The sequence below is a fragment of the Mustela putorius genome, unplaced genomic scaffold (assembly GCF_011764305.1).
Source record: "Mustela putorius furo isolate JIRA1106 unplaced genomic scaffold, ASM1176430v1.1 tig00000596_pilon_pilon_pilon, whole genome shotgun sequence".
NCBI lineage: Eukaryota > Metazoa > Chordata > Mammalia > Carnivora > Mustelidae > Mustela > Mustela putorius.
The window spans coordinates 13,955,902-13,980,233 of record NW_025421428.1 but is presented as its reverse complement, the minus strand read 5'-3'; the positions used below and the strand labels follow the sequence as shown (position 1 = coordinate 13,980,233).

Sequence of the window (24,332 nt, the reverse complement as noted above, 5' to 3'; positions counted from 1 at the left end):
TCCCCGATGGTTTCACACCGTGGCTACTTCTCTTTTGTGCCCCCTTCTCTCTCTCGACACCCCCCTCCATCTCCAGAGCGTGGCCCCCGCCCCTCCTTCCCTGATCCCCGTCCCCCACACCTCCGCTGTCGGACCTGTAAGACTGACGCTGTTTTTTGGTTCTGAGCATGGAACCTTCAATACCCTGCCTGGGGGCCGGTGCGGCCGCTGTGCGGGCCATGCTCAGAGCCATGGCAATGCCAGCCCTTGTGCAGGCCCAGAGGGGGTTGGTGTGGGTCTTCCTCGGGGGCCCCAGACCGTGAACTCCTTCTCTCCCTGGGGGCTGGGGGCTGGGGCCTCCAGAGGCAGCTGTGTTCCGGCGAGAGGCCCCCGGGTTCCGAGTCTGCTCGGAGGCAGTGGGTAAGTGTGGCTCTCTTTCCCGCGTCCTGGCCGCACCCTGCCAGGGCTGTGGCCTTCCCCGCACTCTCTCCCCGCTTTTGAGCTTGGCTGGCCTCAGGTAGATTGTCCTTCTCACCTTGCTGGACAGACGGAGGCCTCTGTGGGCTGCCGTCCTGGACAGTCTGGCTGAACGGATTTTTCCACCGACCGCTTGGGGAACAGCTGCCCAGGGAGGCCCCAGCGCGTTGGGGGGCCTCTGCTCTGGGCTCAGAGGGCGTAAAGCCGTTCCTGCCTGGGCAGGGCATCTCAGTCCCGTAGCCTCCTCCTGGCCGCTTTGCTGTCCTCCATGGGTCCAGGCCTGGCTGGACCTGGAGCTATGTCAGCAGCGTCCCCTTGGGCCAGGTCACCTTTGCCTTTGAAGTCCGTTGTGTCCTTTGGGGGGCTGTAAACTCTAACAGCTGCAGCTCCCCATCCAGTGGGGTGAAATGGGTGATTTGGCAAGACCTCCGTGGTCTCTGGCTGTCCAGCTTCCCAGAATTCCAGCGGGCAGTGGAGTTCAGGGGGCCTGAGATGGATGCTAGAAGCCACACCGTGCCGTCCCGGCTGAGGCCACCTGGAGCCCTGCCAGGCGTGTTGGGCAGGAGTCCTGGCATCGACTCCCTGGCGGCCTGTGGCTCTCGCCCTGCCCCGGCCTGCACGCCTGCACATCCCTGCCTGTCGCTGGGGCCTGGGGGCGCTCTGTGAGGGCTGGCGCCAGGATAGTGGACTCGCCTGTCAGACCCCGGGCCCCGGGCGGGTGACCTTCCCTGGCCAGACAGTGTGGTGGGGCAGGTCGAAGGCATCTTCCCTTTCCCGCTGCTGCTTGTGCCACCGCCGCCAGGGTTCCTACCCGGATTGCTACCACTGCTGCCACCGCGACTCCTCTTAGTGCCACCACCGTCTCCTGCCACTGCTTCCCCTGCAGCTAGTCCGTGGCCACTGCTGCTCCCGCTCCCGCTGCCACAGTCATTCCGGCTGCCACTGTTTCTCCTGCTGCCGCTGTGACCACCGCCGTTGCTACAGGTACTGCCACGGCCACGGTCCCTTTCGCAGTTGCTGCCCTACATGTCGGGATGGCGCAGCCTGGGCAGCTGTGTGGGTCACCGCCCGGGCTGGGCTGCACGGCCATGGGACACGAGGCCACCGAGCAGCTGGGCAGGGCTGCACTTCTTTCCTTTACTCCTTAGAAGAGCCTAGACGTGTTTCTCAAGGGCCGAAGCTGAGCCCGGCCCCGGTGTCTGCATCCCCGTGGCTGTGGAGCCCTGGCCCTGTGTGGCCCCACCGAGGTGGCCCCACCGAGGTGACCCCACCGAGCCTTCCTCTCCTCGGTCCGGGCTGTTCCATGGTCCTGGGTTCCTGTCTTCTGTCCCTAAGGCCACTGCCCTCGGCCCTGATGTCTAATTCAGGGCTGGAGACCTGGGAGTGACGTCCACTGCCCTTTGGCCTGGCCCCGCGTCAGGTGGCGGGAATCACTGGGAACTGGGGAGAGCCCCAGGCTGACTTTCAGGGACCCCAGGGCCAACTCCCTGAGTGACCTTGGGCAAGTGACTTAATCCTCCCGGAGTGTGTGTTTACAGACTGCCCTTCGAGCCTTCTCCACAGGGTGTCTGTCTCTCCTCCCGCCCCAGCTTCCTCCGTGTTTCCAAAATAAACAGAGGCTTGTTTGTGTTCTGAGGACACTCCCCAGCTCTCGGACCACTTGCCTCTGTTCCGGAGCCAGATGGCCTCGAACCCAACTGCAGGGCCCGCAGACGCGCCCTGGGACAGCCTCTCCCCTCCTGCCTGGGCAGGCCCCTCGCTGGGCCCTCTCGTAGGATCTCCGGTCTTTTCCCCGCAGTCCTTCCCTCCCCTGCACCCCTGCACCCCTGCGTCCTCCCCCCGCATCCCTGTTCTCCGTCCTGTTCCCCCTCAGCACCACCCCCGGATCCCCTGGGCCGTCGCTCGCCTGTCCGCCCTTTGTTCCCCGGCTGCTGCCCCCGGGCACCGAGTTTGGGGAAAGGCCAGCTCCGACCGTGGCTCCCCTTCTTCCGACCACATGTGCCTCCCCCTGCCTCTTTGTTTTGCTTCTGCTGTGGTTCCTGGTCCCTAAGAGGCCCAGGCCTGGTGTGCGGGATAGACACTACGTCTGGAATGTTCCCCGTTGATGATAGGACGAGTCGTCTTGTTTGCTTCTCTGGGTCTCCTAGACTGAGCTCGTGGGCACAGTGACCCCTGGGGAAGCCTCGGGAAGGGGGTCGGGTGAGTCCACACCTCGCAGGAGGCGGCTGGCCGTCCCGGGATACCCCTTGGAAGGATGGCTTTGGTCCGGCTGGGGGTCCCTCATCCTGCAAATGAACTTACTCTCTTTAGACCAGAAAACACCCAAATGGATATTAGATCTGAGCGTTTTTGCACATTGTGTATTAAAGATGGCCCGTCCTTGCTGGCTGGAGAGGATGAGTGGCTGGTGGCGGGAAGGGTGAGGCCGCCGAAACAGGAGACCCTGTGAAAGTGGCTGAACAGGCCGTCGCTGTCCTTCGCTAGCACAGAAGCCCAGGCTCCCGGCACCCCTTGCTCTGCTGCCCCGTGCCCCACGTGGGGCCCCACCTCATGGCACAGGATGGCTGCTCAGCCTCTGCAGTTGCATCTGCATTCCGTTCTGCGCATCAGGGAAGAAGGGAGAGGCGGGGTTTTTGCTGAAAGAGCGGGGGGCCTGCCTCAGAGCTGCGCCTTCTTACGAGCTGTCCAGACTGCGGCACCCATCCCACGTCTCGCTGCGGTGCGGACAGGAGGTGGGGTCTTCACCCAGGCAACCATGTGCCTGTCTGCAACTCATCTCCCACGGAAGAAGGAGAGGGGCCCCGGGGGCAGTGATGGCCAGTGTTCTCACCACAGGTAGGGACCGTTGGGCTCCTGTCACTGCCTGCTCTTGGGTTTTTTTCCCCTCTGCTTTTCTCGAAGGGCTGAAAGCGGATCGGGGGCTGGGAAACCAGTGTGTGTTCAGCCTGCTGGCTGGTTGCTTGCAGTACTCCTTGAGATGCGGTGAGGTGGGCGCCAGTGGCCCCTTTACTATACAGATGGGGAGACTGAGGCAGAGCGTGCCCTGTGTGGCTGTGCGGGGCTAGCTGCGAGCCCGGGCCTGCCTGGCTTCATGGAAGGAGCCGTTGCCTGGGCTCCCGGCCTTGGCTCACGCCCCAGTTCATCCCCCAGAACCTCGGCCTGCGCCCAGAGCTCCGTGTGTGCACAGCCGTGTCTCCGCCGGAGCCCGCTCCCCCCACCGCGGCAGAGATGATTCGCAGGGTCGTCCCCGGAGCGGCCCCTCCGGGTCATGGATTATTCATGGCGATACTAAATATTGCAGGCCGAGTTCTTGGGCGGAGGCCGCAGGGTCCCCAGCCTTGTATCAATATTAACTCTGGAAGCGTTAATAAGCGCCGTCGCGTTTGCAGAGCCTGGTGAGGTTTAATGGGGGCGGAGGAGAAAGAAGAAACCAACATTTTTCCAAACGAAATGTCGGATGGAGGCCGATGGCTGGGGGCTGTGGTTTTTCGTATTTTCTGGATGAATCACCGAGGCCCGGCGGGGGGAGGTGACCCTTCCGGGGGTCCCAGGGCACCGGCTCCAGGCTTTTCCAGCCTCTGGTCTGAGCCCTGGGCTCCTTGGGCCTTCACTTCCCAAACTGAAGGCAGAGCATGGGCGATGACTGCTCCCCCTCGAGGCCAGAGTCCCGGTCCCCTGCCCGACCTCACGGGGGTAGGTCGGAGGTGGGATTTCTCCCGGGGACTGTGGCTGTCAGGCCCGACCCCTGCATGGTGCTGGTGGCCCCTCCTCGGACGGCCCTGCGTCGGATGCTGGCGATGGTCTCCTTCCCCACCGACCTTCTACCCCAGCCTGCACCGGCTCCCGGGCTCTCACTGCCTGGGCTGTATTCGGAGTCGAGCCCGGTTCTGTGCCGAGGTCCTTCTCTCGCTGTTTCAGTAGCACCGAGTTATCTGCTTTCCCCACGTAGCTACTGTCCGGGTCTGGTTCCTCCTGGGTGACGACAGTGCTGGGTGACGACACGAGCGCCCTTCAGCGCGGTGGAAGGTGACTGTCTTGTCACGCGTCCTCACGGAGAGCTGCCGCTCCTTGCAGCGCACTGGCTCCGCAACAAAGGCCAGGGACGCGCTGTGCCTCTTCCCGGCAGGCCTCGGGGGCGGGGGCAGGCAAGCGTCCGGGCCGCCCGCGGAAGAGAGGGCAGCCTCCACAGGTACCACCGGGTCGCTCTGTGACACGGGCGGGCTTCCCCCGCGCTCACACCTCGGGTCCCACGCTCGCCGCAGCAAGAGGAGACCGGCGGCCTCCAAAGTGTCAGCGCTGAGCAAACCTGGATTTTACCCCAGTTAGTATCATGAGCTAATTGATGCGTTCCGAAGGGCACGTCCCATCAGCCGGTGTCGAGATACTTAACATCTGGTTGCCAGATCCGGAGAGGCCGCCGTTAGCGAGATTAATTGTAGGCGCACACGCTCAAGTCCCTGCCCTCCCCGCAGAAGCAGAAGCGACAGCTCTGTTTCTCTCTCCCGGAGAAAGGACACGGGGCTCCGGCGAGGACCCTGCTTGGACGTCCGGGGTGTTGTGGGGGCACGAGGACCCCGCTCAGACGTCCAGGGCCTCCCCTGAGACCTGCCAACGGGGACCCCAGGATGTGTTCCTTCCATCTCAGGGGAAACCCAGGTGCACAGAGAGGGCGATTGGCCTGCCGGCAGCACAGCGGGACCTGAGCCCAGGTGTGGCCGTGCTCCCTCTGGGGCTGAGTTTCCAGGACTTTCCTTATCTGAATCATTGATAATAGAATAATCGGTGCACAGTGGACGTTGTTCATTCTCTGCTTCTGAGGGTCCCGGGGCTTTGCTCCAGGCAGAGCCAGGTGGCGGGAGGCTGTGTCCGGGGCCTGGGTGGGGGGGCCTGGGTGGGGAGCGGGGCCCCTGGGGTGGCTTGGGTGCTCTGTCACCCTCACACCTGGGATGACCTCCGGCCTCATCTTTCGGGGAAGGGCCCTCCCCGGGTCTCTTGGGAACTTGGTTGGGGGATGAGGTTGGGCCGCCTCCCGTGCTCCTCCCGCAGGAGGCCCTGAGGGCGTCACACAGAGGGATGTGGGCTCCCGGGAAGCCCAGGAGGCCCGTGTGTGTGTTTGGGGCTGGCAGTGGGGTCTGGTGGTGCAGGGGCTGCTGCTTGGCACTTGCTGTAGGTGTTTCTAGGACCCAGGGAGTTCCCTGGGTCCAGATGTCCCATGTCTGTAATCCTGGTTTCCTTCTGGGCACCCCTTCCTGGGAACGGTGGGTGGGTGGGCACCAAGCAGCTGAGGCCTGCTTTGTTCCCCATTCAGGGCACCTGTGGGGGCTGCCCCGCCCCACGCTGGCCCTGGGCCGCGTTATTTATGCTCCCAGGCAATTAGCTTCTGCAGGGAATCCCGGGGGGCTCTCTGGGGCGGAGAGGTCACTTCCAGAAGAACGGGCCTGGCAGATGGGCCCTACCCAGCTCCCATTCTTCCCTCCCCACCGCAGAGGAGGGTGTGACTCAGAGCCGGGTCTGCGGTCCTTGGCCCCTGCCAGAAGGTTACCTGCTGGCTCTCTTCTGAGTGGGCCCGAGCCCCAGAAACCCTCCTTGGTCAAGCACCCCCACCTCTGGGCGCTGGGGAAGAGAGAGACGGGTCCCAGGGTCCTCAGCACCCGCCTTGGTGTCCTCATCATCCGTGCCCCCCCAGTCTCCACCAGAGCCCATCCTCCACATGACATCCTGTCCTCTTGGGGACTGCAGAGCCAGGCCAGCCCCTAAACCGGTCTCTGCCCTTTTGGAAGCCTGACCTCGCCTCTGTGATGCCCCAAGGCAGGTGGCTCCAGATGCCAGCAGATTTCCTGGGCTGTTTGCATGAAAGCAGGCTCTGTAGCTTGGGGAATTCATCTCCGGCTGCCCAAGAGCTGCTCATGGATCCACCGGGATCTAGACCAGTGCGTGGCCCACAGAGGATGAACTTTTCCAAGGGGGATGTACCGTGCCTGCATCTCCCCTAGGAGCCCAGATGGCTCTTCCTGGCTTCCCACGGTGTCTGGTTTCCTTGTCTGTACCCACTGGTCCCTCGGCCCGAGCAGACCCCAACACCGGGCCCAGGCACAGAGGGGAGAGGGGACACGGGGTCTTCCCGTCTGGGGCTGCCTCTCGGCCACAGTCGGGCGCAGGCTGGGCCCTGGCCAGAGCTCAGACAGACCAGGGTCTGAGTCCTGGAGCGTCTGCTTTCTAGCAAGGTCACTGCGCGGCCTGTCTGAATCTGAACCGGCCACGCTAAGGGGGACCAGCCAGTGCCCTCTCCATGGAAGGCTCGGATGGAGGGGTTGGTTAACAGGAAGCCCCAGCCTGTGTGCTTTCCTCGAGATTCCCCTTCTGGTCAAGGTTGGTGCTGGGACATGGGGACGGGCGACGGATGGCCACCCGGCTGCTGGCCGTGGGTGACGGGGCCCCTCTGCTGGCCCTTCACCTGGGAGCCTGTGCTGAGGGTCCTGGGCCTCACAGGAATCCTGGCACAACGCTGCTTGTCTGTTCATCCAGCTGACCTGGCATCTCCTGCTGGGTCAAGCGTGGGTCGGGGGGCTGCTGCCTCCCCTGGGCTCTGAGAGCCCAGCCTGGAAGAGGGGAGCCTCCAAGCCAGGCAGGGGGAAAGCAGGGTGCAGGCCAGGGTCCCAGGCCCACGCGGCCCTGTTAGCTGGGCAGCTCTGCGGGAAGTGATCGGGCACTTGTGGATCTGCTGTCTGGGTGAGTCTGGTCTCAGCACTGCCTTGGCTGGCGGGTATATGGACATGGAGTGAGTTGCCCAAGGTACAGAGTCTCTTTGGAAGGTGACTGGACATTCAGGGCAGCTCATCGGAGGCTGGAGGAAAGCTGCAGATCAGAGCCTCATGCTGGGTCCCTCTGCCGCGGGAGGTCGGAGCAGCGGGCGGCCCATGCTTGCTGGCACCTTGGGGCTCCCAAGCATCACGGTGTGAGGGCTCATGAAGGCCGCTCGTTTCTCAGCCGTCAGATGGCTGTGGGGGACAGGGGGAGACACGGGGAAAGGTCGCATGTCGCTCAAGGGCCATGCCATCCTGAGTCACATCCGACCTGCACCCTTGGGATGAGTGACCCGGGCATGGCACCCGCGGGCACGGGGAGAGGTCCTCCCACGCTCCTTGTGCTGCACGACTTTGCGGGACTCCCGTTGAGCTCACGGTGGGCTGGCGGGAGTCGCTGGGAGCCGGTGCCCTCGATCCAGACTTGTTTGGGGGAATCAAAGAGCTCTGAGCGACCTGCACCTGCGGACGGGGAGGCCTGAACATCAGCCCTTGAAATGGCAGGGGAGAAGCAGGGAGAAGCAGGGGTTAGGCGGTGCGGATACTCCCGCGGCTGCTGGACCAGCTGGGCCGACATGCCTTCCCCCGCCATGGGCCGCCCCCAGCTGGATGGGCTCCCAGGTTCAGAAGAGATTTCCGTGGTGCGTGTGAATGGCTGTGGCTTCCCAGCCTCTGCCCGTCACCCTGGGCACCTCGGGCAGTCGGTGAGCCTGAGGTGGACGAGGCCCCTTCTGGAAGAAGGGGTCCCTGCAAGTGTGGGGACGTGCTGCGGTCCACGTCCTGCCCCGTGCGGTCGCTCTCATGCTCCTTCGGCTGCACTGGGACGGGGAGGTGAGGCGCCCCTGCTGGCAGGCCCCCCCGGGCGGCCCTGAGTGACCCGGCCGCCCAGCCCGTGGGCAGTTCCGTCCCCTCCCTGGCCGTTCCCTGGCCATCCATTCATCGGAGGCCCGGAGCTGCGTTTATCCAAGTCATAAAGACGATTCAACGTCTGCAGAGTCTCTAGACTTGAAACTAGAGGATTTTTTTTTTTTTTAACATAAACTTCTATTGAAGCATCATGTTTGTTGTACGCGTCAGCTCGGTGAGTTGTCAGTAACCCCCCCGCACCCCCGCCCAGGTAAGCAGCTGGGGGCGAGACAGATGTGGCCAGCATCTGTCCAGGCCTGGGTTCCCACTGCACCCTGCAGGGTGGTGGCTGCGCGAGTCAGGCTGGAGTGCAGGAGGGGGTTGGGGCATGCGGCAGGGGCGGTCGGGGGCTCCAGGGAGGGCAGAAGGGACCTGATTAGTGAGCTTCGAGGGCACCTTGCAGGAAGCTGGGGCCAGGCAGGGGGCAGGGGAGGGTGCTGCCGACCGAGGGAGCGTAGGGCAGGTGCACGGAGGGGACGTGTGACCTGCTTATGCGGCCTTGTGCTCTCTGAGCTCCCCTGCTGGCGCTGTCCCGTGCGTGCGCGTGTGCGTGCGTGTGCGGTCACTGGTGACGGCGTTCGTTTTGACTTCTCTCTGACCTCGTCCACAGCAACCGCCAGAATCGGTTTAGACCCCGCTGTCGGTGGTCCGCGGGCCTCCGGTGCGGGTTTGGGTGCCCTCGACCTTCGCAGGAGCACGACCTGGGAGGTCGTCTCGTCTAGTCACCTGTACGATGCTAGCACCCGTGTATTACATACCTCCAGGCGACGGGGTGCTCACTCCCCAGCTGCAGCCCCGGCCCTGGTGGACCGCTCCGACGGAGGCCCAGCTCGCCTCCCGCCCGCCAGCCCGCCCGCCTTGTCTTGGGGTGGCAGGCGTCCGCTGTGTGGGTCACTGGTGTCACCTCATTGTTCTGGTACGTTCCTGTGAATTCGTAGGTGCCTGAGCTCCTGCAGCTGGTCCACAGCCGGCTCTGTGCTCCCCCGAGCTGATGCTGTGCTCCCTCTCCCCCTTCCTGTCGCTCACGCCCGTTAGCCTCCGCCTGCGCTGCGCCCCTGGGCGGGGCACGCCGTCTCCCCGCGGGACGTCTCCGGGTCCTGCCGGCCATTGGCTGTGCGCCGAGGGGCATTACCCGTCACCAGGACTCGTTTCTGATCACGAGGGCAGCGTGAACTGAGCCGGCGACAAAGGGTCCGTCTGCCGGAGGAGCGTCGTGTGCCAGCGTCCGGGCGTTAGCAGGCTTGGGGCTGTCCCGCCCTGCGACTCGGGGAAGGATCCGCTGTGAGTGGAGGGGAGGGGCACAGGGATGCTGCCGAGCGAGATGTTCTCGGGGACGGGCGTTACTGTGCGGCCAGGCCCAGCACGGACCGGATGTGGAGGTGCGGCTTGGACCCGGGGCGCAGGGGCCTCCGGGAAAAGCTGAATGGATGTTCCGGTGGCCGCGATGTGCTGTGCCACCTTACTCGTGTTCGTGGGCGGAGCCGACCTGTCTGTCTGTCTGTCTGGACCGTGACTGTCACCTCCGTGGGAGCCCTGCCTCGGTCACTGACTGCCCTCTGCTGTGGGGGGGGGTGTCCCAGGGTCCCCGAGTGTCACTTTGGCACCCCCAGGCCATGTTGTGGGACGGCTGCCCTCATTTATGCTGAGCCACCTCTGGCCTCTCGTCCCCAGTACTTGGGACCTAGCTGCTCACCCAGCATTACTGAGCTCACAGGTAGGGAGGTGAGACCCCCTTGCTGGGGGCGCTCATCGCCACTGTACAGGGCAGGGCCCAGGGCCAGGGGGCTGTCTGCAGCGGGACGCAGAGCCAGGTTTGGTGATGTCAGACTGAGCTCCGCACCCTCCGGAAGGCTGCCCTGAGATGGGGCGGGCATGCAGCCGACTCCTCGGTTGGGGGAGACCCCCCCCACCCCGCTCCCTCCTGCAGGCGTCGGAGGCTGAATTCCCATCAGGCAAAGGGAGGAAGGAGAGGGCCCCACACCCAGCGGCCAGCTGCCAGCTTAGGTCCGCCCCCCACCGGCCCCCACCTCCGGGGCCTTGGCCCAGGCAGGGGCTCCTGCTCCAGGCAGCGGGAGTCTCCTGAGGTGTGGCTTCCCGGGGGTCCTAGCGGGGATGATGGTGGGCAGGGGGGCAGGGGCTGCCTCTGTGAGGTTGTGTCTATCAGCGGCTGCTGCGTAACAAACGTCCCGCGGACCAGACGCGGCAAGAGCAGACGTGATTTCTCACGTGTCTGGAGCTTGGACGTCCGACCAGGTGCCCGGAGGGTTGGGGTCCATGACGCCCTCTCCCTGGTTTGTGAGTGGCGGCCTTCTCGCTGCGAACTCATGGACGGAGAGAGACCATCCCTCTGTGTCTCTTCCAAAGCAGGACTGATCTTGCCCTCAGGGCCCCACCCCATGTCCTGATCCCCCAACGCCCACCTCCTGATTCCCTCGCACCGGGGTGAGGGCTCGAACACAGGAGTCGGGAGGGTGCAGACGTCCAGTCCGCAGCAGAGGTTGAGCGCTGTCTGTGGCAACCACGGAGATGCGGCGGCCCCAGGAGGGCCCCAGGAGGGGCCGGAATGACAACAAGGTGGTGAGGCCACAGGGCGTGGATTCATGGGGTCTCCTCACCGCGTGGGGCTTCACAGGGGAGGACACAGACCGAGCTGCCCTCCCCTTCCCTTCCGTGGCTGGGGACGGTGGCGCCCCACGACTGTCAGGCTCTAGAAGACTCTGATCCTCAGCCGTGTCCCGTCTTTCCAGAAACGCTCCCCCACAGGCTTTTCATAACTGAAAATGCTTGGATTTGTGGCTTGTCCTGTCGCGTGGTGGCTGCCTGAGGGGTTCCTCATGCAGGTGGTGGGCTGTGGCTGTGCTGACCCTGGCCCTGATTCAGCCTGAGCCTGCTCCCCCTCCTTTGGAGGCCAGTGGAGGTGCCCCCCACCTGGGGCTCTGCTGGGGATGTCCAGACACCCAGGAGCCCTCCCTTGCAGTCAGCTGGGGAGAAGGTACTTGTGGGGGGCTGCCTGGGCGCTCCGGCCCCAGAGCGAGGGGCTGGCGAGAGCAAGCCGGCGGGAGAGTCTCTCTTGTGGGAGAGTCTCCTTGCTCCGCGCACTGTGTACTTGCTCTTAATGACCGGTCACTAAGTCACCGCTTTAGACGTCAGTGTGCACGCTGAGAAATTATAGCCGTGGTGTAAGACACACGGTTTTTGTTCCGCTGCCCGTTAAAGTGGTCATTAATCAGGGAGGCAGCGAGGGAGCTCTGAAAGGCGCCGCCGCGCTCCAGCTAACGGCCGCCGTCGCGTCCCCCCCCGTCAGTAAGCTGGGCTGGACCGAGGGTGAGGCCCCCGAGTCAAGTGGCCGAGCCGGAAACGTTACGGGAGGGGTTCCAGGATGAGGCTCCCGCGGCAGGCCGGGCTGTTCTTCTGGGGGCTTCCTTTTTAAGAGCCGTGAGTGCAAATCAGGCCATCCAGGGTCTTGACTGTCTCTGCCACTGCGATCGCTTCGATCCTCTGTTCTCTCCTTTGACAAGGGGCGTGGGGACACAGACTTCCTTGGGTGGTGGAGGATTGAGTGAGTTAGTGAGAGGGTTCCTTCTGGACCCAGTGCCAGGCCCGCGGTCAGGACTCAGGCTTACGCTAGCGTCAGCTCGTTCAAGGGAGTTCGGGTGGGTGTTGTGCCCCGAGCTCTGCTCCTGGGCTGAGACTCGGGATTGGCAGGTGGGCGGCAAACACTGCGAGTGCCCAGGGCGTGCGGATCCCAGCCTTTGTGGGCTGCAGCTTGGCGTCCCTTGGGATCGCACATGGGGGACGGCCACTTCCCAGCTCCGGGTGTCCCCAGGACTGGTTCTAGGCACTCAGGACAGTGAGGGAAAACCAGAGTCCATTCCTCGTTTCTGGCAACTCTTGAACGTAAGGCGGGAGGGCTTTCCCTCCTTGTGGGACTGCAGACCGTGCTTAGACAGGGCCGAGTCCAGCGCCAGCTTCAGTCCTGGGGCTGCCTCTGGTTGTGTCGTGACCCGTGAGGTCCCCTGCCTGTCTGGGCTTTGGTTTCCTCTGGGAAGTGGGGATGGCGGTCCTGACCCCATGCCATCGTGGGCACGTGTGCCCGGGTGGGACATGGTTGGTGCTAACAGGCAGAGGCTGGCCTGGGCTGACGGGGCAGGGGGCCCTCTCGAGGAGCGGGCTGTGTAGATGCTTGCTTTGGGACCCTTGGTTCGCCGACTCTGCTGCAGAGAAGAGGGAAGGGAAACTTGGAGCCAGAGCCTTGCAGACAGGGTGAGGTTTCCACGTGGGACCAGGGCTCCTTCCTGCTCTGCCCTGTGGTGTCTGGAATGCTGTTGGCATCTGAGATCTGGGGCAGGGCGGCCGGGCCGTGGGGATTCTTGCACCTTGGGCAGTGGTTCATGCCACTGCGCAGCAGACGGGGTTCTGGTTTCGTGGCTTCGCCAGGATCTGAGGGGAGACGTGTTGCTGCTTGTAGTTTCTCTATGACATGCCTTCACCCCTTTTACCTGTCTGGCGGTGGGGGGGGGCGGGTCTCTGCTCTCCCACAGCCGCAGGGCGTGCCGGGGCACGAGGGGGTGTGCATTCACAGCCGTGAGTGGCCGGCCGCCAGCCCACCCTGCCGGCTCCCCAGAGCTCCCGTTGTCGCTGCGCGGGCTTGCTGGCCCCACCTGACACTGCCCGCCGCTGCCGACCTCCGTCCAGAGCTGCCCCATCTGGGGCAGGGTGGGGGCAGAGAGAGCTGGGGCCCCAGAGCCGGAGGCAGGAGCCGAATCTGTCTCGGGTCCCTGCTAGTCTGCTGGGAGTCCCCAGGCCTTAGTTCTCGTGCTTAAAAGGGGAGGAACAGCAGGAGTGTCTCGTGGGGGTTTGAGGGACTGAAATGAAATGCACCTGGGAGAGGGCTCCACACACAACCACCGCGGTTAACGGAGGTCTGCCAGCGAGAGCAAAGCCCTGAGTGCCGGGGGGGCAGCTCCGTCTCCAGGCAGGCTCTGCCTGGAGTCCCTGGGCAGCCCTCCTAGACGGCGGACAACTTCCTCGCTGGGTTTAGCTTTCCCACCCATCAAGTGAGAATCTGGGCCAGGTGGTCGTTAAGTTTCTTCCACTGAGGACTTTAAGTTTCCCCGACGGATTCCTGCAGACCTTCCTGGTCCGGAACAGCTGAGGTTCATGCCTCTCCGCGCCCAGTGACCACGGAGCCTTGGACCTGATGTTTCCGATCAGGGACAATAGGTAGCGCCCAGAGGGACTCTTGAGACGGCCGGGTCTAGGTATTTCTTGGGGTGGACTCAGGTCTCTCCTTGCCTGCCAGATCTCTCCAACAAGCTGCGCTGGCTCGGAGCACAGAGAGCGTTTCAGAGGCTTTCTGTGGCTTCACAGGGCTCCTGTGATCGATGAGTGAGTGATGCCTGCACTGTGATTGATTAGTGATGCCTGCACTGTGATCGATGCGTGATGCCTGCAGTGAGCCCAGCAAGGGATGGGGGCAGCACGTGGTGTGGTTCCCTTAGTCCACAGATCGGGAAACTGAGGCCTAGAGAAAAGTGGCTCAAATAGTCAGTGGCCGTCTTAGTGCTTGACCCCTCATCCCTGCCATTTTGCCCTGGTTTGCGGCTCTCTGTGGTTTACTCGTGACTGCAGGATCGTGCCGGGCACAAGGGGGCATGTAAAAGGTGAGTTCAGTTCAGACCCATCCCCCATCCCCCCCCCGTATGTATTACGTCCTTCGGCACCTGCAGAGTACAAGGCGTGAGGATGCAGGTTGCCGGTCCCTGAGCCTCAGGAGGGCCTGCCCCGCGTGCTTGTGAGGTCTTGATCTGCCCGCGCTGAGACTGAGGACGTGCAGCTAGAATTGGGCTTCATTTCAGATCACCTGGAAGCCTGGGTTCAAGCTCAGGAAAGGAAAGGGCCAGTGCCCAAGAGTCTGAAGGCTCTTCTTTCCAGGATATATATATATATATATACTGGGCGCCTGGGGGCTCAGTGGGTGGAGCCTCTGCCTTCGGCTCGGGTCATGATCTCAGGGTCCTGGGGTCGAGCCCCACATCGGGCTCTCTGCTCGGCTTGTGATCTCTGTCTGTCAAATGATAAATAAATAAATAAATAAATAAAATCTTAAATATATATATATCTTTTCTTTCCTCCGACATCAGTTTTGCGCTCCAACCCTCCTTCCGTGCCCTGCCCCCCCGACCCCGCCCAAGCTGCCGCGCGTTGCCTGCCCCTGCGCGTGGCGGTTTTCTTCTGGACCCTTGGCCGTCCTGCCCTCCCCCAAGCCCCCGAAGAGGAGTCCCACCTGCCAGGTGCCCGTGTGCTGCCACCGCCTGGCGCAGAGCGCGGCGGCTGACAAGTGGCCGTGTTTCCCACTCGCTTCTGATCCGTGGCGCCTCCCCGGGGCGGGCCTCGAACACGGGGCAGTGATGGCTCGCCTGGCGTGATGAATCCCACCTCGGCGGCCGCTCGTTCTGGAGGCGCCACGCAGAGGCTTTTCTGACCTTGCTCGACGTGAAGAAAGGAGAAGACAGAAGGGCAGTGCGGGGCTGAGCCGCAGAGAGCAGTTGATGATGATTTGCTTCGAAGCGTGCGGCCGTGTTCGCTGTAGATCTCCCAGGCAGATAGGGGGGTTTCCTGGGCAACGTGTTTAAATGAGGTTCATAATCTTGCCATGTGGCCCCACGGAGCCGTGCGCACGCGTGAGTGCGTGTGTGTTTGTGTTTCCAGACGTGTGCTGGTGGCTGATAAGGAGGGTCTGTGGCCTGAGCCCGGAGCGTGCGACTCCTGCTCATTGACTCCTAGTGGCTGCGAGAGGGGGGGGCCGGGAGCCCTCGATCCCCACAGCGTCTGCGAGCCGGCGGGGTCGGAGGGGCCCCGGCGCCGGCCTGCGACTGTGAACCTCATCGCCAGCACCAAGCAGCCCCTCTTAAAGGCCGGCTCGTGTCCCTCTTTGTTGTTCTGGATCATTCCTGCCCGTGCCTCTCCATCGGGGACCGTGGGCCTTCCCGGGGTCTGTGCCAGCTGCATGCTAGGACGAACACGGTCCCTTTACTGTGGTCCCCGCGCGAGCCGTCCGTACTGCCCGTGTGTCCTTGTTTCTTCGCAGAGACATTTGTCAGCGCCTCCAACCCGCCTTTTTCATGGCGCGTTCGCAGGGAAGCCTTCGTCCTGAGGGGTACTGATGCTTCACGTGGAGGAAATACCGTTTGCACATAACGAGCTCATCTCCTGGAGGGCATCGGTCGTTCATGTTCAGGATAGTAAAGGCTTTAAAGCAAACCACATGCACAGAACCTTGGTTCGTGTTGTGAGTTGCAGGGGAGAGGTGCGGTGCGGTGTTGGCTCACCTGGGAGACGGCGAACCTTTAGGTGGGCAGAGGGCACGTGTGCGCGTGTGCGTGTCCGTGCGTGTGTGTGCGTGTACGCCTCTGCCCCTGGAAGACCTTCAGGGGCCCCGGCTGATGGTGGCTTCACCACCTCTAACATGGGTGTTTCGGGGCTACCCAGGAGTGGGTGGTTTCAAGTGACCCACTTGATGTCCGTGCCCATCCACGGGGTGGGCCTCAGATGCTGCAGGAGAGGCTGGAAGCTGTGGTCCAGCCAGGCCTGGAAGGGGTGTGTGGTTCTGTGCCGATGTGGGCCCCTGGGGGTGGGGCCCGAGGTAGAAACGCAGGTCTGGGTGGTGCAGATCTGGGTGTAGTTCCTCAGTTGGCCGCTGATGGCTGGGCGACCGGGACAAGGTCCTCATTCTAACCCAGTCCCAGTCTGCATCTGACAGTGGGAGTCGGTGGGGGGCGTAGCGCACAGGAGCAGCGTCTGTCGTGTTCGACTGAGCACCCAATGGTCAGCGCCCAAACGCCGGCTCATGTCCTGACGGTTGAGAGGTGGGGGTTGGGAGGCAGGTTCTTTCTCTCTCTTTTCTAAAAATATATTTATTTGTGGGGGAGGAGAGGGGCAGAGGGAGAGGAAGGGAGAGAGAGACTGTCACGCAGACTCCGTGCTGGGTACGGGGCCCCATCTCATGACCCTGGGACCCTGACCTGAGCCGCAGTCGAGGGTCGGTACTTAACGGGCCGAGCCGCCTGGTGCTCCCGGAGGCAGGTTCTCTTTGGAACCTTTGCTGCGGATTCTGCGTGTCCCTCTGCCGTCTGTCTGCTCGCCCACCACGTCCTCTCACGCCGTCCCCCCGTGCACCTGTCATCCGCCTCTCCTTCCCACGTCTGTCCGTCTCCCTGTCCACCTGCCTGCCCATCTGTTCCTCCCCCCCACCCGTCCAGGTACCCGCACACGCACCTGCTCACCCACACGCACCCGTGCACCCGTCCGTCCACCGGCACCTCCGTCCACCCGTCCACTGTCCATCTTCTCATCCCCCGCCCATCCATCTTTCATACATCCAGCCCCCTCCCATCTGTCCATCCGTCCGTTCGTCCGTCTGTCCTCTCTCCCATCCGTCCGTCCGTCGACTATCCATTCTCCTTTGCTTCCGTTCATGCCTCCGTCCGTTCATGCCTCCGTTCATGCCTCCGTCCGTCCGTCCAGCTATCCAGCCACATCTGCATTTTCCAGGTGACGTCCATGGGGCAGGTACTTGGAACCTAAAGTTCAAAGATGCAGCTTCACGTGCTGATACATCTCTAGGAGGTCCTGGGTCCTGTGTCGAGCGCCCCTCGGTTCCACAAGCGTGAGGGACCTGACTGGCGTCGTGCTGGCTGCGGCCTGAATGGGGGCTCGCCGCTGTGCGCTCTGGGTGGGCGTGGGAGGGCGGTGTCTTATGGCCAGTGTGTGCCGGAGTACACCTATCCTGTGTTCCCACCACAGGGCCCAGAGTCCGAGCCTTCTGGCTTGAATAGCATATTTTAGTGACAGGAGGGTGGAGGGAGGGTCTGCCCCTGGGGGCGGCAGTGGGGATGGCCACCCGCAGACTTTGTTTTTCAAAAATAACATTTGTTCCTACCCTACGTTGTAGGAAATTGTCCTATAACAGCCAAGGGAGAGCAGGAGGCAGACTGCACAAAGACACCTAGTCACTGCCTACATTTTCTTCATTTCTGCCTGGCCCTTTTAAGCAGTTTATAATCTTAAATTTTAAAAATTTATTTGAGAGAGAGAGTGTGCAAGCGAGAGAGAACACGAGCCAGAGGGTGGGCGGGGGCGCAGAAGAGGGGGAAGCAGACTCTTCTATAGAACAGGGAGCCCAGATGCGGGGCTCGATCTCGGGACCCCGGGATCATGACCTGAGCTGAAGGCAGACACTTCACCGCCTGAACCACCCCAGTACCCCGGCAGTATAGAATTTTAAAAACTAGACTCTATCGATTGTACACGTTTCGTAACCTGTTTCTTTCACTTAAGGGATCATGAGTGTATTTTATGTGAGCGGATCTCCTCCTACAGCATCAGTTCAGCGGGCGGCTCAGGTGCCCTCGTGTGGGTGCGCTTGCCTCTCTGTTCCTGGACGCTGGTGGCGGGCGGTCAGGCTGCTGCCGGCTTGGTTGGCGCCCGCAAGTTGCTGCGGGAACAGCTCTGGAACTAAAATGTGCCGCGCATCCCAACGCAGAAGCTGAGCGTCTCTTCATGCCCCTAGAGCAGCAGCGGCTTTCTCCTTCTGGCCGGGAGAGCGGGTGGTTCCCTCTGCCCTTCCTGGAAGGATTTGCTGGTGGCCCCTCGGGGACATGTCCTGTGGGCTGCCCACCCACCTCTCCATGCCTGGGCAGGACGAGAAGCTGAAGCTTCAGGCTTAGCATGGAGTGCTGCCCTGGCTCGGGGACCTGCGGGGTCCAGCACGATGAGCCTCATGAGGGGAGACTCTGGGCCCCCCGTGGCAGAGGTCCTGGGAGCCCCGATCTGAACTCTTGGCTCGGCTCGGTCTGCACTGGTCCTGCTCTGTCCTGGGTCCCCCGTTAGCGTCCTGGGGTCCAGACCACGCGTCCTTTCCCCAGAAGTCCCTGCTGCTCACCCGGCTTGTCTGTCCGTTCCACACACGTCCCCCCTCAGCGACTCCGTGCTTTGCAGACCGGCGCGAGGCTGACCTCCGGGGCACCGTCCTTGCCCCTTGAAACACCTTGACCGAGTCTGTGCTGTTGCATTTCTGACCCAGGCTCTACAGCTGGGCCCCGCGGGGCCTTCCAGATGAGCAGATTCCAGGCCCGCTGTCTTCCTCTCCAGAGCCTTCCGGGGGGTGGACCTGGGGGGCTGCGTTCTGAAACTCCGCCAGCGAGCGCGGGGAAGCCGATCGGCTGCTGGTGTTGGGGAGTCTGTGCGCCCTGATGCAGACCCGGTGGAGAGCGCGGGGTCAGAGCAGGCCGCGCTGGGTGGGGACAGAGCAGAGATGCCCACCGGCGTGCACACCCTGCACCTCCTGGCTGTCACCTCCGCTCCTTGCGCCGTCACTGGGGGTGCGTGGGGCTCCTCCGCGTGGGACTGGCACTCCGTGGACACGTCTTTCTGCCGTCACCCCCTGCCCTGCCCCGTGCGCACGTTCCGGCGACGTGGTTGGTGGATCGCTGAGCCCAAAGGCTGGAGCCTGGAGTACGTGGGGACGAGGGAGACACTACATGCGTTTTCATTCCGTTCGGTAACTGGGGTGCAGGCGGGAAGCGCAGATAAAAGTTGGTAAAATGTCATCGTTTGACATTTATGCTCTCAGAAGAGCTGGAGGGGCTGTGGGCTGGGAGGTGTTTGGTCATGGCCCGGCCCCTCCGTCCTGGGATGGGGCCGCCTGGCCAGGGGTGCCGTGGGAGCCACACGGGGCCTCGCTTCCCCTGCAGGGAGGTGCCCCCTATACCGTCTTCCCACGTGGGACGGCTGCCACCCCACGTCTGACCCCACGACAGGGGCCCCCACACCTGCTCCCAGCTGCCCCTGCCTTCGGTCACCACAGCAGGGTTCCAATGGGGGGGGTCCTGCCGGAGCACTCCCCTTCCTGCACACATGCCAGCCAGGGACCTTGGCCTGGATGCACCCAGAGACAGTCCCCTCCGACAGAGGGCCGCGTGGAACCCCACATAAGGAGCTGCCTCTGGCTGGACGGGAACCCGGAGCAGAGTGCGCGCGTGGGGCCGAGACTGCCGTGCGCATCCATGCGCGTGGACCGCAGCGCAGTGCGTGGACACACCGGGACCCGTGCCCTGGCTTCGGGACGCTCCTCTGCGGCATCTCCCCTCAGCCTGGGGCTCGCCTGTGTAGGAAGCACCGTGTTCCAGGGCAGGAACAGGCTTCGTCCCCGCGCCCGTGCTGACCGATGGCTGGGGTGGCCGGGGGCTCCGCCGGCAGGAGCCTGGCCTGTGTCTGGCCGGCCGGGGACGATCGGGCAGATGGTGAAGGCCATCGGCTGCGGGGACGCGGGAGGGCGAGGCGTGTGTGCCCAAAGCCTCCAGGCCCGACGATGCTCACTTGTGTCACAGCAACGGCGCTCGAATGGCCGTTCACCCTAAACGCGGAGAGCTCGCGACCGCCAAGAGAAGGAGCAGGGCCAGCTTGCTTGCTGCTTGGGACAGGCCCTGGGTCGCATGTGAGCTCGGGGCCTTGGCCGGGCCATCTGCGCTGCGAGCCCCCAGAGTCCCGTCTGGGAAGCCGCAGAGGGACCCCACCGTTCCGTGGACTCCTGACTGCCAGGCCCCGGCCCCCAGCGTGTGACCAGGTACCGGAGGACCGACCACAGCACTGGACGCCTTGGCCGAGGTGGGCCTGTCGCTGGCCAAGAGAGGGCCTTCACCGTGGCTTGGGTCTTCCCCTCCCTCTAAAATAATTGCGGCTAGAGGGAGAGCAGCCTAGAAGGGAGCCTGCGGAACGCGTCTCAGCGGCGAGCTTTAGGCCAGAGGCCTTGCCTCAGTTTCCCAGTGTCCCGAACGTGCCAGGCTGGCCCGGCCTTGTAGCGTGTGAGGGTTCGGAGGCCCGTGAGCTGGGGTCCCGCGGTAGCCGGCCGCCGGCAGCGGGTGTCTGTGGACTCACGGTGGTCCTCATGGGCCGTGTTCACGTTCCTGGTCCCCGGACACACACAGGCTACACCCGCAGCGTGCGGTGCACACACTCCTGCATGCACTCTTACACACGCACCCCTGCACACACACAGACGGGCTCGTGCACCCTGACTCGGGGAGGTCTCCAGGTCCAGCCTTGCTCCTCCTTCCTCGGGGTGGGGCGTCTGGTGCGGCGGGGGCCCCGGAAATCCTGCAGCGAACCACCAGCGGCTTCGTGTGGGTTCTGCTTTATGACTTTGTGCTCTGGGGCCGCGGCCTCCCGTTCCCTGCCTCGGTTTACCCGTAATTGCCCGAGGAATCTCTTCCCTGCCTGCTGCCTGTTGTCGCAAGGACCCGTGGAGTCTCTGTCTTGGGGCCCTTCAGGCCGGGAGACAGGTGGGCCCTGGGTCGCAGGACAGGACAGGGGAGGGTCGGGGCAGCCGGAGAAGGAGTTGCTGCCGCTCATTGCCCAGCACGTCAGAACTTTCGCCGGGCGGGCCCGTCGGTCTGGAGATGCTGCTCGGGTCCTCTCATGCACCTGGAGCTCTTGGTTTGCCTTCGCCGGACCCTCGGAGGGAGCTGGGCACTGGTGTCCGTGGTCATACGGAGAGGAGGGGCTCACGAGGAAGGAGCACCACTTGGATGTTTGTGTCGACCCTGCTGGGGAGCCTGGGGCACGGCACTTCTCTGGGCCTCTGTGTGGCCTCTGTGAGCCGGGTCAGCACCTGCTGTGAGCATCTGGCGGCTTCCAGAGCAGGGGCGTGGGGTGAGCCCTTGGTCAGCGTGTCGGTGCTACGGCCAGGCCGACTCTGGTGTGGGTGAGGGCTGGTGCGGGGAGCGGGGAGGGGGAAGCCCAGCCACCCTCAGTGCGCGGACGACACAGGCCAGAGAGCTGCCCAGCCCCCGCCCGCAGGGGCTCCGCCGAGTGTGTGTGTTTACGAAGGGAAATTGCTTGGGGGGCAGCTGGGAACACACACGCCCGCCTTCCGTGTAGGGATGACTGTCTGGTTTCTTGTGCGTCTTACAGAGCGTCTTTCTGGTCTCCCCAGGTCATCTCTGCCGTGTCCAGACTCTCCCTGCACCATGTGGCTCAGAACAAAGGAATCAGGTGAGCTCGCCGCGCGGCCAAGTGACGCCCCCTTGTCATCCCTATCCCTGCCACCCCCGGGCCTCCCGGGCCGGCCCCCGTGGTTCGCGTCCGCCGCCGAGGTCCTCTGCCCGGTGTCTTTCTCATGAATTTTCAATGTGGTGTCGCATTGCCTGTTGGCCGCGGCCGGGAGGGGCGGGGAGGAAGGGGCGGGAGCTCCTCCGGTTCCCGCTGGGGAGATCCTGCACGTGTGTCCACTGACGGCCGCAGGATCTCTTTCGATCTTGGTAGTTAGGTCAGCGAATTAATGGTTTCACAGATCGTTGCTTACCTAAGTGTCCTCCCCACGCACCACACCCCGAAGGCTGCGGCGTGGTGGCCGAGCAGCGGGCCCGGCCCGTCCGGGGGCCGCGCGTCCCTCGGCAGGACTTGCCGCCCTCACGTCCAGGCCCCTTGGTCTGCGAGCTCAGCCTCAGGATACCGCGACCCCTGCGGTCCGTCCGGTCTCCGACACCGGGCCAGGCCGTAGGCAGCAGGGACAGGGCACGGCAAGCCCTCGTGGGAGCAGGTGACTGCCCGTTCCGACCCACAGGAACAGGGTCCGGGAGACATCTAAGTGGGGACCACGTTCCAGATTGGGGGGGCACAGCAGAGGACCTGCCCTTCCTCGATGTCCCCGGGGCACGTGGGCCAGCAGGGTCCGGAGAACAGAAATAGCCCTGCCCTAGGGTGGAGCCGGCGGGGTGACGCCCCGGTGCGGGCCACATCGCGAGGGTCTCTGTGATGGCAGGGGGTCACCCCCTGGTGTTGTCTGTGGGGGGACACCGCATGCCTGGGGCTGGGGGTCCCAGGACTGTGGTGCTGGGCGCAGCCAGGTCAGCCGAGCTGCCCCCTGGGCGGGCTGTTTGCCCAGGTCCAGAGAGTCACTGGGACAGGCACGAGGGTGAGGGACCGGCCCCCCCAAACCCCCATCCGGGAAGTCTGTTGCCTTCTCCGAGGACTTAGAGATTGCTTTGAACTGGGGATGTCTGTTCGCGGATTCTAGCCTCGGAGGCAGGAGAGGCCGTCTGAAACCGTCGCTAGACTGTGTGCTGAACACGCACAGGAGGATGTTTCCAGGGTCAAGTCCCGCACCCACCAGGCGGCTTAACCCGGGGACATCACTGGCACCCCGGGGCCCCCGTCTGCCCCCTCCCGGGCCCCGCCAAGCTTTCGTGAGGTCTGTGGTAGGGACGGCTGGAAACGTTCACTGGGAACCGTGCGTTACTCCCGGAGCCGAGACCACGCGCAGTTCGGGTTTCCTCCCGAAACGACCCGCGGTCCGTGTGCCCGCCGGCTTGCTGCCGGGTGTACCTCCTGCCGGCTCAGCGCAGCCTCGCCTGTCCGCGTGTCCGCGTGTCCGGGTGTCCGCGCGTCCGCGTGGGCAGGGGTGAAGCTCGTGCAACAGAAGCTAGTGCGTTCTTTGCCCCTTCCTGGGAGGCCGGAGCGTCATCTCTGCTCCGTATCCACGTCCCCGGAGCGGGGCCTGGCCCGGGGACCCGGGTGTCTGCGCGTTCTTGGGGCCGATGACCGCCTCCCCCACCCCCAGCTTTGCCCTGGACGCGCGGGCCTGCTGTGGCTCCAGACCCCACAGTCCCAGGCCGACGTCATCCTTCAGTGCAGGGGGTGGGGAGGAGGAGGCAGCGAGGGGAGGAGGGAGGGGGCTGCAGCCCCAGGCGGGCTCCCTGTGTGGGGCAGCCCCGCGCCTCCCCTGCACTTCCGCTTCTTCACCCAAGCCCTGGTCCACAGCTCTCCTGGGCTCCTTTCCCTTCAAAGCCCCCGCCCCGGGGACAGGAGCTTCCTCGCCGTGAGCTCAGGGGAGGGCAGCACCGTGGGGCGGCCCCCCGGCCCCCCGACACGCGGCGAGCTCCCCAGCCAGCGGGGCGTTCTGGAAACCACCGGCCTTGAGGACACTAGGTAGCTCCTCGTGCAAGAGCTTTTCTTCGCCACCTTCCTTACCAGAGGTTTCCGTGCGGCCAAACCCTTTCCTCTCTTGAGAACCCACCAGCCAGGCCTGTGGCCCCGAAGAGAGTCTTCCTGGTTTCTTTCCTGGCTGGACGGGAGCCCAGCGTGCTCCTTGAGTCAAATGATCATTTTTACAGCCTTTGTGCTTTGCCTAATGAGCTGATTTTCCACAAAAGCCCTAATTATACTTCTCAGAGGCCGATGAACAGGGGACTTAATCCAAGCCCCCCCGGTGCCGGCTGGAGGGTCAGACGTGAGGTTGGGTCCAGGGCGGGGGTGGTTCCCTGCCTGGATGTCCTCCAGCCCCGTGTGTGGGGGGGACTGTGGGTCCTTGTCACAGCCAGAGCTGGCCCTCCCGAGGGGGGGGACGTCCCATCCGGGGTCATCGCAACGCTGAACGGCAGCGGCAGGGGAGGGGGCCACGGGCGGGCCTCTCCCGGGGGCAGGGGAGGCCCAGGAGCCCTCAGCCCAGGAAGGTTCCTCTGTCAGGTGCCGCTCACCCGGTGGCCTCGGGCAGGAATGCTCTTGGGGCCTGTGTCCCGTCTTCTGTAGGCCGGGAAGGTTCCCCTGCTGCGTAAGGTCGCTGTGAGCCCCTGACGCTCTGCGGATGCCCACGGCGGGCCGGGGTGGTGGGCAGGGAGGGGCCCCCAAAGCTACAGCCCCCTCCTGGCTCCTGGAGCTGGAGGGACAGGGAAGGGGATCCCGCAGGGGTACCTAAGTCGTTGCAGGTGTCGCCGTCAGTAGAAGCAGGAGGCGGGAGGCTCAGAGCAGAGCTGGGAGGCCTGGTGCTGGTCGTGGGGACGGGACCACAGCCGAGGAACGCCGCGTCTCAGAGCCGGCGAAGGTGGGAGCGGATTCTCCCCGGAGCTTCCAGAAAGGATCGCCCCCCCTCCCCGCTGACACCTCGACTTGAGCCCGTGAGGCCCCGTTCCAGACTGCTGACCTCCAAAGCCGCCGGACAGCAAGCCGTGTGGTGCGGGGCCGCGGTGACGGTGGACGCGGGCGGCTTCACAAGGGTCCTGGTGTGGCGGGGGCAGGGGGACACCGGGTCTTTGCCAGGTCGCGGCTCCCCCATCCTGGGCCGCTGTCCTTTTTACCACGTGAAGAAAAACCTCACGTGACATAACAGTA

General features: G+C 64.0%; 1 protein-coding gene across 8 annotated transcripts in view; it reads left to right on the top strand.

Annotated features, from left to right (window-relative positions):
• VAV2 (vav guanine nucleotide exchange factor 2) overlaps positions 1–24,332 on the top strand; it is a 147,697-nt gene that overhangs the window by 59,565 nt on the left and 63,800 nt on the right. For all 8 annotated transcript variants that reach the window (XM_045082862.1, XM_045082863.1, XM_045082868.1 and 5 more), the window contains one exon: positions 21,160–21,218. In XM_045082862.1, the coding sequence (XP_044938797.1) occupies positions 21,160–21,218 (59 nt within the window). The remainder of the gene's footprint in view (positions 1–21,159; positions 21,219–24,332) is intronic.